This window comes from Prunus mume, linkage group LG7, assembly GCF_029339155.1.
Source record: "Prunus mume cultivar Tortuosa linkage group LG7, ASM2933915v1, whole genome shotgun sequence".
NCBI lineage: Eukaryota > Viridiplantae > Streptophyta > Magnoliopsida > Rosales > Rosaceae > Prunus > Prunus mume.
In genome coordinates this window covers 3,397,934-3,412,337 of record NC_142704.1, presented here as the reverse complement: position 1 = coordinate 3,412,337, position 14,404 = coordinate 3,397,934, and the positions used below count along the sequence as shown (strand labels likewise).

At 36.6% G+C, this 14,404-nt stretch overlaps 3 protein-coding genes across 7 annotated transcripts; all 3 read right to left on the bottom strand.

Moving 5' to 3' along the window:
• Window positions 1–248: 248 nt before the first annotated feature.
• On the bottom strand, window positions 249–4,666 carry LOC103337740 (uncharacterized). The gene is made up of 7 exons (XM_008240910.3): window positions 4,470–4,666; window positions 3,975–4,041; window positions 3,820–3,881; window positions 3,614–3,703; window positions 3,379–3,515; window positions 1,281–1,332; window positions 249–725 (listed from the first exon to the last, which is right to left on the bottom strand). Exons 2-7 carry the CDS (start codon window positions 4,039–4,041, stop codon window positions 516–518), a joined length of 618 nt encoding a protein of 205 aa, XP_008239132.2. The 5' UTR covers window positions 4,470–4,666; the 3' UTR covers window positions 249–515.
• A 1,174-nt stretch (window positions 4,667–5,840) lies between these two features.
• On the bottom strand, window positions 5,841–8,853 carry LOC148915242 (nucleoside diphosphate kinase III, chloroplastic/mitochondrial-like). The gene is made up of 7 exons (XM_089041064.1): window positions 8,455–8,853; window positions 7,589–7,726; window positions 6,861–6,898; window positions 6,721–6,771; window positions 6,448–6,615; window positions 6,259–6,371; window positions 5,841–6,130 (listed from the first exon to the last, which is right to left on the bottom strand). The coding sequence occupies exons 1-7, from the start codon at window positions 8,537–8,539 to the stop codon at window positions 6,007–6,009; spliced, it is 717 nt and encodes a 238-aa protein (XP_088897190.1). The 5' UTR covers window positions 8,540–8,853; the 3' UTR covers window positions 5,841–6,006.
• Window positions 8,854–10,555: 1,702 nt separating this feature from the next.
• LOC103337781 (uncharacterized) lies at window positions 10,556–13,777 on the bottom strand. Of its 5 annotated transcripts, none has more exons than XM_089041061.1 (8): window positions 13,704–13,777; window positions 12,308–12,486; window positions 12,071–12,188; window positions 11,904–11,986; window positions 11,520–11,583; window positions 11,320–11,437; window positions 10,955–11,109; window positions 10,556–10,802 (listed from the first exon to the last, which is right to left on the bottom strand). In XM_089041061.1, the coding sequence occupies exons 2-8, from the start codon at window positions 12,433–12,435 to the stop codon at window positions 10,713–10,715; spliced, it is 756 nt and encodes a 251-aa protein (XP_088897187.1). In that variant the 5' UTR covers window positions 12,436–12,486; window positions 13,704–13,777; the 3' UTR covers window positions 10,556–10,712. The 5 variants fall into 5 exon arrangements, with proteins under 5 accessions (XP_088897187.1, XP_088897185.1, XP_088897186.1 ...); XM_089041059.1 differs by having other exon boundaries at window positions 12,308–12,470; XM_089041060.1 differs by lacking the exon at window positions 13,704–13,777 and adding an exon at window positions 13,545–13,695 and having other exon boundaries at window positions 12,308–12,470.
• Window positions 13,778–14,404: the final 627 nt, after the last annotated feature.

Sequence of the window (14,404 nt, the reverse complement as noted above, 5' to 3'; positions counted from 1 at the left end):
GAAGCTCAGATTAAAATCATATTGCGCTAGCATTCTAAGAACAATCTTTTACGGTTACTGAAACCTTGTCCAACATTGGAGAACACTCGAAGAACTTACCTACTTTCAGAGACCAGATATTCAAACGTGAATTGCACCAAAAGAAACATTGGCACAATCGAACGGATAACATGAAACAACGGCACAATCGAACAGGATAACAAAATGTTGAGGGTGAAAGAGACATCAGAAAATCATAAAAACATGGATTATACCAAGAAAAAATGGTATTTGAAAGCATGAATTACACAGTTGTCCACAACAGAAGAGACTGCTACCATATATACACACATTGTCAGTGAATGAAACACGAACGAAAACAAAGTCTTCCAAAGTCATAAAAATGGAAAAATAAAGGCAACAAAAGTCGGACGGCCCCAATATATTTTGGATATGAACCCCCATCAGCTACACATTGGGATCTAGACAAAGTAGACGTTCAATCCCCTTTCTAGCTGGCACATTATGCGTATGAATCAGTTGCCAAATCGTCCGCCTCTTCCCCAAGGGGGCCTCTGCTGGACACCCCTAATGTTGCGAGGTACGGCATTGTTCTGGCGTGGTTGGGCCCTCATCCTTTGCTCCTTCATGTTTGCAAAGAGCAAATCGAGTGTTTGAGGCCTCTGCTTAGGAAGTGCATTCTCTTGCTGCCGAAGCTGCTGCTGCTGCTGTTGAGGAAGTGACAGCTGCACACCAAACACTGACTTCATAAGCAACAGAGATCAAATGGCATCTATTCAGATTCCAGATGAACCACTAATAATACCGGTCAAAATCAATTTCTTTTCTCACAATGATTTACTTTCACAAAGAACATATATGAAAGGAACTCCAAAGTGTAATATCCAGAGTGTAAACAAAAACTACAATTTGGTTCCTTATACTCCAAAGAATCTTAAAGCTTCCACCAAATTGGTGGATTGCTAAAACCCAATGAACAAGTTTTTAGAAACCACAATGTCATTGACCAAACAAAGAAATCATTTACTATCAAGACTATTCAACTCACGCTCATTGTCCATTCTTAACCATCACCAAGTAAAGGCAATCATACACCATCAGGACTCTTCAACTCACACTCATTAAAGATTTCTCAAGCATGACCAAAGAAAGCCAATCATTTACCACCACGATTCTTTAACTCGCACTCATTATAGATTACTCAACCACACAAGCCACTAACACTCGATAATGTTGAAGGGAAAAAAATCTAAAGGTCACCATTAAGTCAGAAAGAATACCTTAGTACCGTAGACATTTCCAGCCCTTCTCTGAAGAATTGGACCACCAACCCTGCATCCAGAAATAGAAAAAATGGATGAAGAATTGAATACCATGTACCTTAAAAAAGCTAGCTAACTTAGACAACAGAGATGATGGCTATCAATACGCCTACACCAACACCAAGTAATTGCAAGGGGATCACGAGCAGATATGCATTCGACTGGATGAGAGGTTAAAGTGCCTTACCATCACAATTCTAAACATATCCAATTAATGCGACAAACCATTAGAGGAAAAAACAGTTGTAGGAAAATGATGTTCTCTCAGCAGTGTGGTTCCGTTTTAGTCTGCAAAAGGTACTTCTAACCACAAACCTTCATCTGAATTCAAGCCTCACCAAGCAAACATATTCCTCACAGAAACCCTCAACAAAACAACTTCACATGGCAGCAGAATTGATGAATCACAACAGGGGGTTCATTTGCCATTAAACTAAATGAACATCCCATTCATCAAATGGGTAAAATGCCTTCCCCAAGGAATTTCTGATCCCAGCTTAAGCAGGCAAACAGATCGAGAGTGGAAGCCACTGGAGCTTCTGTTGAACGACAAGTTATGGTTCTCCAACCACTTGTAGACCACAAAACATACTACAGGACACAGCTTCCAACCACTAAAAGAATTGGAAAACAACAAGGGGGCAGAAGGCTTGGCCTCTACTCGACAGTCATCAGCTGAATATTAATCCCCTTCTGTTATCCCATTTAACAAAATTTCTATACACAAAAAACCTGAAACACAACCGTTGCTTAGTTTGTTCTTTTGTAATCTGCAACTGATGTTTGGTTGTGCAATTATCCACTTTAATTCCAACCCATTGCACCTTAAAGCAGAGGAGACTCAACCATCCATTCAGCAGGCAATAAATACCCCAGGAAACAAAGAGGAGGAAGGTGTAAGTATCAGTCAGCATAAACTAGAAAAAGTGAAAAGTTCCATGAGACAGAAGCTTCCCGAAAACCCTATGGTTCATCACAAAGGAGAAGAACTCTCCAATGTTGCCTCCCAGATCATAGACATTGTTAATACATATTTGCAAGGTCAACTGAAGAGAAAATATTAAAGCAAAATGGGTAGAATAGCTGGACCTATCACACGCCAGGACTAGTGATTTAAAAGCTTGCAGAAACGCCAGTATATTCAGCATGAACTGAAAAACAGGAGATAGTGATATCTTGAATTCAAAACCAGGGAACATGTGCCAACTTCCAAACTCTTTAGGGAAACTACAGTAATACCCACTCGACATAGAAAAACATGTCAATAAGCTGGACCTATAAATCACATCTGAAGGACTAGTGATTTAATAACTTGCAGAAAGCCAGCATATTCAGAATGAACTGAAAAACAGGAGATGGTGATATCTTGAATTCAAAGCCAAGGAACATGTTCTAACTTCCAAACCCGTTAGGGAAACTACAGTAACACCCACTTGACATAGAAGAACATGTCAACACGTCAACAAGTTAATCCTATCAAACACTGAGCCACTTAGAATGCATAACAGTTACTAGCCCTCAGTACATGCTCTATCCAACGTTACATAATGCTCAAGCTACGTGCTACATACTTCAAGTAATCAAACTGATTTCACTTTTTTCCGTATCTTGCAAATCTTATCCCTGTCCAAGTCTTGTGATCCCATTACCGACCAGTGAACTCAACCCCACAAATCTCCAGTTGTAAGAATGTCCATAATAATTTGAGATATGCACCACTCAACATATGGTAACTTTGCAGATCGCAAATTGAGAATTTATAATGCGGATATCTATTCTGGATGGCATCTACAGAAACAATCAACACTTTGAAACACTCCCAAATTGACTTCTTGCCGAATAAACAAAATATATGCAGGTGTTCCACAATAATGGGAGTTGAAATGTTTTATCCGAAGCAAATGGCAGAAGGTCATCACTAATATAGAAGCACCAATATTTACCTGTAATAAAGTAAATTCACAATAAATACAATTAGGTACCAATTATTGGGAGCCACCAATTAAGAACTAAAAACCAAAACGCATTGCAAGCTTCCAAAACTAGAAGTTCATACCTTGGTTTCCAGTTAGGTACCCGGTTACGATTAAAAGCTCTATTGCGAAGAGGAGCAACTGCTACCTTTCGTGCAGCCTCAGCAACAATGGGAAATTGGTTCCCCTGGAAATTTGACCTTCTCTGAGCTAGAACCCCCTGATTAACATATTGAACCAAATAACGAGACAATATGTTAGTGACAATGCACAAAATAATTAAAACTAGAATTCAACTCAGCAATATCATTCACCTACCTGTCTAATGGAAGATCTTGCGTCCATAAAGCGCCGCAGCTTTGCTGGTTTATCTTGAGCAGCACCTTTTACAAAATTCTGGGCTTTATTCTGCAGAGGGAGAGACATTTGATACTATTCAACAATTTTGTGCTATGAGAATATTTCATTTCAGTAACAGTTGTTTTCTCTTAAAACATGAAAAAGAGAGAAAGAAAGCAACTTACCGAAGCCCTTCGCTGCTGCTTCTTACCCTTTGGAGCAACTTTTGACATTTTAATAATGTCATCTACATATCACACATTATCACACGTTAGCTCATAAAGGATAAAGAATACAATGAAAGATGAGAAAAGAGAAGGGGGGGGGGTTAAAAGAATACCTAATGTCATGTCCATCTTCTTCTCAGTCAGAGCAATTGTTTCAGTTGTAAGTGGTTTAGTCGCCATCTGATTTAAACATAACAACAAGTCTACACATAAAAATTGACAGCAAAAACAACTGAACAAAAAAAAATCCTAGATGATTATACCAACCAACCAATCATGAAAAAAAGGTTTCATATTTAAACATTATAAGATGAGACGGAGTTTGCAATAATAGGTACAAACGAAGTTCAAAATACACCAATAATACTGCTTGGTTGCTGAGAAAGCAATAAGAATCCGAAAGAGAAAACACAATTAAATCTCAGCTTAAGTATTCGTTCAGAGAAAAAAAACCTAAAGTACCGAAATCACATAACAAAGAACCAATTTTTTTGCTGGATTTTTCATAACCAAACAGAAAAGGTCTCAAAAAATTCAGCTGAAAAAAGTGCAAACTTTATGCGCTAATTGATACAATATTAAAGAGAGATTTAACAAGGAGAACTTACCGAATTTTAGAGAGCAGAAATTCGATCGAGAATCGTAAATCGGGAAGGGATTCTGAACGAAATTAGGGTTAGGGCTTATAAGGATAAGGAGAGCAATTTTCGTGTTTTGTGAAAAAGAATAAGCGTTGAGAGATGAAGGTCTACTATTTATAGTGGAAGGAAAGGCTGTCAAGTAGCTGTGGGTTTTCTCGGCGGACGTCAATTCCGAATCCAATGGGAGTAATAATGAACTTGATTTTTCTATAAAGCGTCTTATGTCCTTTTGGGCTGGAACCACCGTGGCGTAGGGTAAGTCGTGTACTGACGCGGCATAGAGCAATGACTACTACTGTGGTGCGTTGTCGTTGAGAAGGTACTGTCTTAGCTTGGCTAGGGTGGTTCGGCCACGTCATCTGTACGATCATTCTTACTGAAAATAGAATTTTTTAATCGCGTAGATTGTCATTGACTTGGTCAATTATGATATGAGTGTTTAAAATAAAAAAATTATTTATGTAAATAAAAAAATTTGATTGGATAAAATCATAAAACTTGATATTGATAAAGATCAATATTACTTAGTAATGATTATGATTTTATGTTCTAATTTTGAATTTTCTTAGTCTAATGCGTTTTGTGGTTGATTTAACAAAATCAATATTAATTAGTCAATCATATATGCCATACAATGCATATAAAAAAGGGTGTCACATTTGATTTTGATTGATACTTTTGTAAGTGCCTTCATTAAGAATCCTAAATTGTGAAGGCATGTTTGAAAGCGCTTCTTCATAAGTCGCTTTTGTTCACTAGCGCTTTGATCCCACATACACCAAAATTTTTAACTCTTTTGTCCAATTCCTAATGGGATTACTATTTTTATTTTTATTCAATTGGGTTTCCTGGTTGTTCAAAGAACAACAAGGTTCCATGGCAATGATTATTACTGCATTTTATCTTTAATTCAAAAGAAAAAGGAAACTGGATTTAGTTAGGAGTGTATCTAATCAGACAGCTCTTTCTAAACATTGGCACATGTTTGACCCTTCTTGTTTGCTCAGGAGAAAAAAATTAATTTAAAAAAAAAAAAAACCAATGGACCCTTTTTTTTTGTGCTGCTTTTTAATTTTTTTAATTTTTAATTTTTATTTTTATAAAAGGATATTTCCTTTTGAGAGGGGCAAAATTATACTAAACTTACACAATATACGGACGCTAGGACTCAAACCCATGATCTTTTTCAATGGCATTAAACAACATTTCTTTAGCTATTAAAATTTAACATTTCCATACATGAAGTTTCATGCCAATCCTCAAACTAGGGGAAAAGTAAATCAAGTAAAACGCATCTCTGCAGACTGCAGTTACATGTAGCAAAACTGAGGTAAAGGATTATTTGAAATCGGTGAAGAAATTTATTGATTAGGGTACAAAATAGCTGCAAACAATTACACTCACCTCAATGGAAACAATTTTATTCTAACAATAACCTCTACTTTCCCCACTCTTTCACGTGGGACCTACATTGCCGGAAGATCACAGTAAACAAAAAATTCAATCAGTTCTCTCCATACACCCACTTCTCTGCATTGCTGGTGTAACTAACCAACTCATTTGGCTTAAACCACAAGTTGATTTCATCCTTGGCAGTCTCTGGCCCATCGCTGCCGTGGATGATATTTCTGCATGGCAAAAGCATAAACAGATTGTGAGATCAAAGAGATACATGCAGCAGAGCTGTAACACCAGCTCAATTTAGCTGCTCCAGTCTAAAAGTTAGAATTAGAGAGTTGCATGGCAAAATCATTACCTTCCAACAACAACAGCTAGATCACCTCTGATAGTTCCTGGTTCTGATTTTTGTGGGTCTGTGGCTCCAATGAGTTTTCTACCATACTTGATCACACCTTCTCCTTCCCAGACCTGTAAGGGTTCGCGAAAAATGAGTTTGGCCAAATGGAAGGTTTGTCATATTGAGGTGAATTCTAGTTCTACTAACCATTCCAATAACAGGTCCCGAGCTAAGGAAGTCACATAGACCATTAAAGAATGGCCTTTCCTTCAGATCATGATAATGCTTCTGTGCAAAATCCTTCGTAGGAATAACTACTTTTATGCCTACAAGCTTAAAACCCTTGCGCTCAAATCGGGATATGATTTCTGCAATCTGGAATAAAAGAAATAAAAGGCTTAGCACAAATAAGGTATAAAAGGTGTCAGCCATACTTCAGGTTCAGGGGAATAAAACCAAGGTCAAATGGTTAAACTTTACCAGTCCTCTTTGAACTCCATCTGGCTTTATAGCAATGAAAGTGCGTTCCAACTGATGAGAGAAGAAAAGCTTTGTAAGAAGAAAGAAAAGAAATATTAATCAACAATGAGCAAAAAGGGAACATAAGGTATTGAAAGTACCTCTGCAGCATGAACCTCCTGGTCGACGAGCATGTAAGCTATAGAAATTAGAAAAAAGAAACCAAAGGAAGTGTTAGGATTAAGTTTGTAAAGACTGCAATCAAAAGAATACATCCGGGCATGCTATTGCAAAGATATTCTTTTAATAATGGAAGAATGACATAAAATTTGATCAGTGCGGAAGTTTGATGATAGATAACATATGTTTGGGGATCCAACTGCAATGTCAGGTCGGGAGAAACTAGGGAAGAAAGTCAAGCCAAGAAAACATCCCAAGCAAAATATTCTAACCCTTTTCTATGCTTAAGCTAAGCACAGTATGGTTGTTGTTGAAGAGGACCAGGAAGCCACAATACTAAAACTTTGGCAAGGGACAATGCCCCTCTTCGTTTATGGACAACAAATTTTAAGATCAGATACATTTTACTGCCAAACCATCATCTCCTTTCCTATTCCCCTTTGCTCTCACTTTAAAAAAGAAATGTTTATATAGCATCACAAAAACAGAGGTCCCACTTTCAAAAGCAAATCTAACAATCCAAAAAACAGGATCCTGTTTACAAATCAGCATATAAATATTTTATATTGTTACTTTTAGGACTATTAAAATAATTATTGTAGAAGATCGCATGATCTTGGTCTAGATGAGCAAATTTAAAAAACAAAAAATCATACCATGGTAAAAAGAAGAAAACGAAAATGGAAATTGAGTTTGATTTTTTCAATACCTGCTGCAGGAAGGGCAAGAGCTCCTGAAATCCATCCTCTAGACGCATTTTCGGAACCAGCTCTTCCAAAATTTGAAGCAAAGACAGGCACCTTTGAACTCAAGGTTACTGCTGCAGCAGCAGCTACAGCTCGCCCTTCTGCAAAATGCAAGGTACACAATTACACACAAATATCATCCCAAATTGTTCGTGGGTAAAAGTAAACAACTGGGAAAAACCCAACACATATAAAGGTACTAACAAAAGCACAACATCATAATATATACATAAACCTAACACTTTTATAGGAAGGGTGCTATTTAATTAGTCGATCAAACTTTTGTTATTTCAACCGTTGGACTGTTAGAGTACTGATCATGATATGTAGCTACCGGCTAATCAATCATAACATGAAAAGATCCATACTTATCAATCATAAAATCAAAATCTAAGAACTGACATATCAACCGTTGGTAGGTGGGACCCACAAGATCGGTGTCCCGCTTGATGCCGGACGTGGATCGATGATGTCAAATCCAGAAACAGATCAATCATCAAAGAAGAGGAGGAATTGCAAAAACCCAATTGTAATTGTCAATAAACAAAAACAATGATTGCATGGAAAAGTATAGTTTTTCAGTTTTGACGGAAAGCAATTCCTGGAAAGTAGTTCGTGTTGAAAAGTAAAAGCTCAAACCAAACAATCCAATCTACTCATTTCCTGGTCAAGCTCGAATTTTTGCTTCCATATAAACAAACAGATGGTGGTTTCACAGATCAAAGAATCTAGCTCCAAATTTACGGGAAGGACCAAACATTTCATTAAAACCAAACAAGCACGTAGTAAAGCTAAAAACAGAGTGGAAATGAAAGCAATGAAACATTACCAGAGTAGAAACGAGAGCTCTTAGGAGCAGCAGAGAGGAAGGACCTGGCAGCTCTAGAAGCGGATCTGCAAATCTGAGAGCTCATTTTCAATAGCTGAAAAGGGCTCAGAGGAAGAGAGAGAGGAGGGAGAGAGAGAGAGAGTGTGTATCAGTTGTGTGGAGAGAGTGAGAGAGAGTTGTATGGGAATATATGAGGGGTTGGTTGGGGTCTGCTTGTAAGTTGTAGCTTGTGGTTAAGTCAAAACCTATCCGAACTCTACGGGGAAATGCGAATGCGATACGATGCGTAAGAACCAACTACCGGTTTAGAATTGGAGCTGGCCCAATTGGGCTTTCTCCGCTGTGCGGTTGGTATGGTTTTAAAAAATGATGAAAAAAGAAGAAGGGAATTTCGTTTACTAAAAAAAAAAACATTAAGCCGAAATGATTAAAAACAAAATAAAATAAGAGATCGGGTTTGATTCGGGTATCAATTGCTTGCGTCAACCCAATAATATGAAAGTGCAATGAAATTACATATTTAATATACGTTTGATAGTGAAGATATAGGCTTAAGTTGGTACAGAGTGGATTACACCCAGTTCAAATCTCTCTTTATAGTTTAGATTAGATTAACGTAGAATATCGTTTGTATTAAAAAAATATATACATTTAATAATTGTGTTATATTAATATAATTATGGGATATTACCTTGTTTAATATGGTTATAAGTTACACCAACCAAAAATACGCTAAAATGGTTTTCAAATAAATTTTAAAAAAAAGTTCCATGCATGTCAGAAATAAGTATATAAAAAGAAAAGTGAAGGAGCACTTTTCTCTCTTTTCTTGGCCCTTTTTGTGGGATAGAAAAAGGGCAGTTCCTCTAAATAAGTAAGAAGCTTCTTTGCATTATGATACTTGACGTATACGATGAGCTCTGCCTGAGTTAGTCAGTTGAAAAGCCTTTCACTACCCAGCCTACCTTCAATGGGAAAAATGGTGAAAAGAAAGAAAAAAAAAACCCTAGGAAACTTCCTCACATAGCGCATATTGGGCCGTGGCAAAAAAAAAAAAAGGTCAAAATTATTAAATTAATTTATTCTTCAATTCTAACAAGAGCTTGTTCACCAAAAAAAACAAGAGGTGAAAATGTGACAGAGCACATCCTTTTTGGTGATTTATTAGGCAGAAGTAAGTAGATAATCCACCACCCTAAATTTTTTCTTTTTCTTTTTCTTTTTATGGGGGTCCATTGTCTCCCTTCCTTTGGGACCTTTCTTCAATTTATATGATTTTATTAAGTTCCTGTAACACACACTGTTCTATGGTCGGGATGTTTGGAATTTTGACCTACCTATTGTGATTCACGTGGTCCACAATAGAAGATTTTATGTGAGAATTTGGTAACAAGCAAAAAAATAAAAGGTGAGGTGAGACAAAGTGTTCGTCCAGCTTGAAAGATTTGCTCCAAAGTCGCACTTTAACAGTGACAGGCGTGTATTACTTCTCCTTCACAGCCAACGAGTTCATAGCTCAATGGTAAAAGCATTTATCTGCAAATCAGTATTCATCCAATGGTATTGGAGTTGGATCCGTCTCTTGTTTTACGTGAATGTTGAGCCCAACCCAAAAGAGATCTCCACCTTGGAGTACAATGGTAGTTGGTTGAGTTTGTGTTTCATTTTAGGTTTCTTCCCCCAACAAAGACATATGGGGTGAACACACGGTTATTGTTAACTGTTAGAAAGCTGTATTTAGATGACCACATGAATCATGATTGGTTCACTTGCTTTGGTTGAATGAATCTTGTGCTTGCAGGCAGCCAAGCCACCAAAGCATACGCAACAATCAAATCTTTCTTGGGTTAATCAAACTTCAACACCACACTTTTTGGTTCCAATCTTAGATTGCCACTTTGCATAAAGCAATTTGTTGTTCAATATTGTCAGGTGGTGCTTGTGAATTGTTTTGTTTTTATGCTAATTTGTGCATCATTAGAGAATATTCCACATATGCTTTTTTATTCTCTGGTTACCATTATCAATTTTATTTTATTTAAATGAAAATACAAGTATTATAGCAAAGATAGCGTCTCATCTTCCTTAAAGACATGACACGTTGAGAAAATGTCAACTTCTAAAATAAGCGTAACATATCAGTACTAACATTGCTGCTTCAATTAGATGCTATTCTTATGTACATAACATATGAATGGATGTAATGACAACTTAAATTTCTACCTATTTACAACTTCCTGGAACTAAAGTGTATCATTTCACATCTCACATGCGCCATTTGGAGCTGTGGTGGCATCTGAACCCCCCAATTTGCAGTCAGTTTGTAGTGCTGACAACCAGGAGTCCACCTGAGAAAAATTGGGAAGAAAAGTAATTGTAGGATTGATCATACAGAACTTGACAAGTTGTTATTAACCAAAAGGAGAAAAAAAGAAATCTACGTCAAATGAATTGGCATAGTTTCAAGAACAACAGACTGCAAAACAAATCACTGGCTTACCTGTACCTTAGAAGCACTTGAGCACTCGAATCGAAGTCCTTGAATAGTTAAGATATAAAATGCATATTGTGTTCCTTCATCATCTCGTGTAACGCTTGGCAAGGGACCTATTTCAACAATATCAGATAATAGGGTGGAGTCTTGAGGACTCAGATCTGGAAAAAGAGGAAAAAAATAGCTCATCAGTGGTCTTCCACACTACTATAGATAAACACAATGAAAGCAAATGCGACATCATGGCCAACCAATCAAACTATGAGGTGTTAATGCAGCGTCAAATCATTCCTTATTCCCACACAACAGCAGAGAAATTCTTAACGCTCATAAAATAAATGCTTAAGGATTATGACACAGTGATTATTTACCTGTGGAAAACAAGTAGAAGAAAATGCATGGCCCTTGCAAGACAACAAAGCGAGGAAGCCAGTCATCAACGTCAGTATCATCAAGAGGGGGAGGTTCTCCTGGTAGCGGTTTCCACCTCTATCAGAAGGAAAAAAAACATAATTGGTATCATCCGCTAAGTACAGGCTCAAAGTAAAATTTAACTTAGGGTAGTCATTACATTTCGGATGTACAAATAGCCAGAGAGACGAGCAGATCGCAGAATTTCATCAACGTGTTCCAATCTAAACAATAAAACATAAGCCTGTCATGGTTGATACGAAGAAGACAGATTTTCAGCTAGAATTGCAGTTCTCTCCAAATAACCTATCCCAAAAGGAAAACAAATCCATGTCTAGCCCCAAAGCGATATAAGAACTCAGTTCAAAAATGAAAATTTTCGAACACTTTTGGCAGAGAGTCAGCCATACATTGTGTTAGGGGTATTTATGCTGCAATCAAGGTACATCAGAATTTAACTAAAAGGCCAAGAGAAGTAGCAATAGTATGTAGTGTGCTAAGAGCTAAATCACATTTCAATGGTAAAACCATCAAGTTCTCTTACTGAGCTTTCAAGTGAGCTTCCTTCTCTTCTAAATCAGCAAGATCCGATCGAAGTGATTCTAGTTCTACAGCAGTTAGCACAACCTGCCAGTTAAAGCAAATCTAGTCGTCATGGACATGGAAATCTCATAAAACCCAATTGAGAACTGCAAGAGTTACTGAATCAACCTTTTCCTCGCTATCAGTGCTAGACCCCCAAGGCAGTCCCCGCAGACTAAAAAAGTTCAACTTCAACATGTATGCTGCACTTCTTAATTTTTTCCTACTCCACAAACGGCTATGAGACCTATGCTACACCAGATTAAGCAAACTGAATTTAAATTAACATACAGTCTCTCAAATTAAATCACTTTTTTGTTTCACTTTGTTTCTTTTGTTCTTCATTTTCAAAAGAAAAAGAAATACCTCAAATAATTATCAGTTCTTGGTTGTGAAACAGATGAAGAAGCTATGTCCTGAAGAGAGTCAATACTAGGTGCGGATGCTTTGAAATGATCTTTGATGATCTTTATGTTTCCAAGTCTATCATCCATGAAGCTTACTTACACTTATAGAAGAGGGTGCAAACCTATGTCCATAATATGCTAAATGAGATAAGAACTGATAATCAGCATGTATAGAACAAAAACTGCAAATTAGATCCAACCACAGCATCATATGAAGATGTATTGCAGAGAAATATAGTTGTGAAGCTCATGTACTTTATCGTGGCTGATCAGAACAACTTTTTGGGTGGTTATGTTAGAAATTGAAGAACAGAGTTAGGACTTTGGAGGTGAAGAAATAGTTAAGATCTATTTCAACTAAGTTCACAAAAACTTACAACACTGATTCCAAGATACATTTGCGGAATATTATGAACCAAAATTCTAGTCTAGATACTTGTCGATAGGCACTAACTATGTCGAGCAACGGAAGTCCTAATTCTCAATCCTAGAAATAGGGTGTGTTGTGCATATGTTAGTATTCAATACATATAATTTAATGTCGCAAAATTTCAATTATAAACTAAACTATACAAAGAATAAAGTATGCATAAGCATTTTTCTTGCCAAAACCTGGAGATAACATCAAGGAACTTGTATGTATTCTCTACCGCAGAAGAATACAACTTAGCCCAACTCAACAATACCCTCCTAATATTAAATTTGAGTCACCATGAAAATCCTTCTTCTGCTTTCTGCTCCACCGTCATATTTACCAATAGCGATGCTTTTAACTATCCTCCCCTCCAAATTTTTTAACCCTGTTCCCATACACACAATATGACCACCCAAAAAGCTGTTCTGATCACTCACAATAAATTACATGAGATCCACAACTATAATTCTCTGCATCCCATGATTTTAAACCCCCCAAAAAAAACAAAGAGAATCTTATCTATTAAGACATGAAATGGAAGAAGCGTGTCTCAATAACTTGGATTTCAATACATAAACTCTATTCAATTTCAACCCAAATCAAACCATAATTCTCCACTAAAAGTTACAACCACCCAGCTCAATACCACCAAAAGTTGAGATTTTTATACACAGGTAATTTGCACGCAAACACAAACACTCAAAAGAACCTTCATATTTCTTGAATCTGATCAAAATCACAAGACACTTAAAATTCTTGCAGAAACAAAATTAAAACTTACATGAATTCATCGACTGGCTATAAAGCATATCAAGCAAGTTGCAGCATAAGAACAATGAAATACTTTGAGACGGATAATGGTATTTAATAAAAAGCTAACAGAATTAAAAATAAAAATAAAAATAAAAATAAAAAAGAAAAGGAAAGAGAGGAAGCGTACCCGTAGAAAGAGACTCTTACAGAAAGACAAGCTAATGGAAGGTCCTTCTGTTCATGGAAAACGTTTGACCTCATTCATGTTGACTATTTGGTATATAGAGTTGCTCAGCTCTGTACTTGAGATGACTCTTTTACCCTTACCAGCCCATGTTTTACTTGGTTACGTAATATTATGCTGGCCTTTGGGCTTTTACATTTTGAGTGTTATATTATAATATTTTATTTTTCAGGTTGATTTGTATATAACTTGTGATTAACATCACCTTTGATGATTATGCTCCAATCATAATGTCTGTGGGCTAATTATTATCCGCCAAGTATTTCATAAATTCTTTTTTTATTATTTTCCTTTTCCCTAATCTAACTGAAAAAGCGGCATTGTTCTTTTATGATATTCTTATTATGTGTTTTCTTTTTTTTGTAAGATAGAGAGTTTTTCTTTTCCTCGGGGCCGTTTGATTGGTACTGAATAGGGTTTCGGGTTTTGTTTTGGGGCTTGTCCCCCCTTTTTTATTTTAAAAAAAAAGGATAGAGAGTTTTTCTTTTCCTCTTATGAAATTCGGAGTGGGAAATTCGAACCGGAGATATAAAAATAAATTTCTAAATACACTTGACAAAATAGAGCTACAAGCTCCTACATAAATTTTTTTGGGTTTTTTTTTTTTTGGTCAGGAGAGAAAGTTTGTTTTTTTATGAAATAGT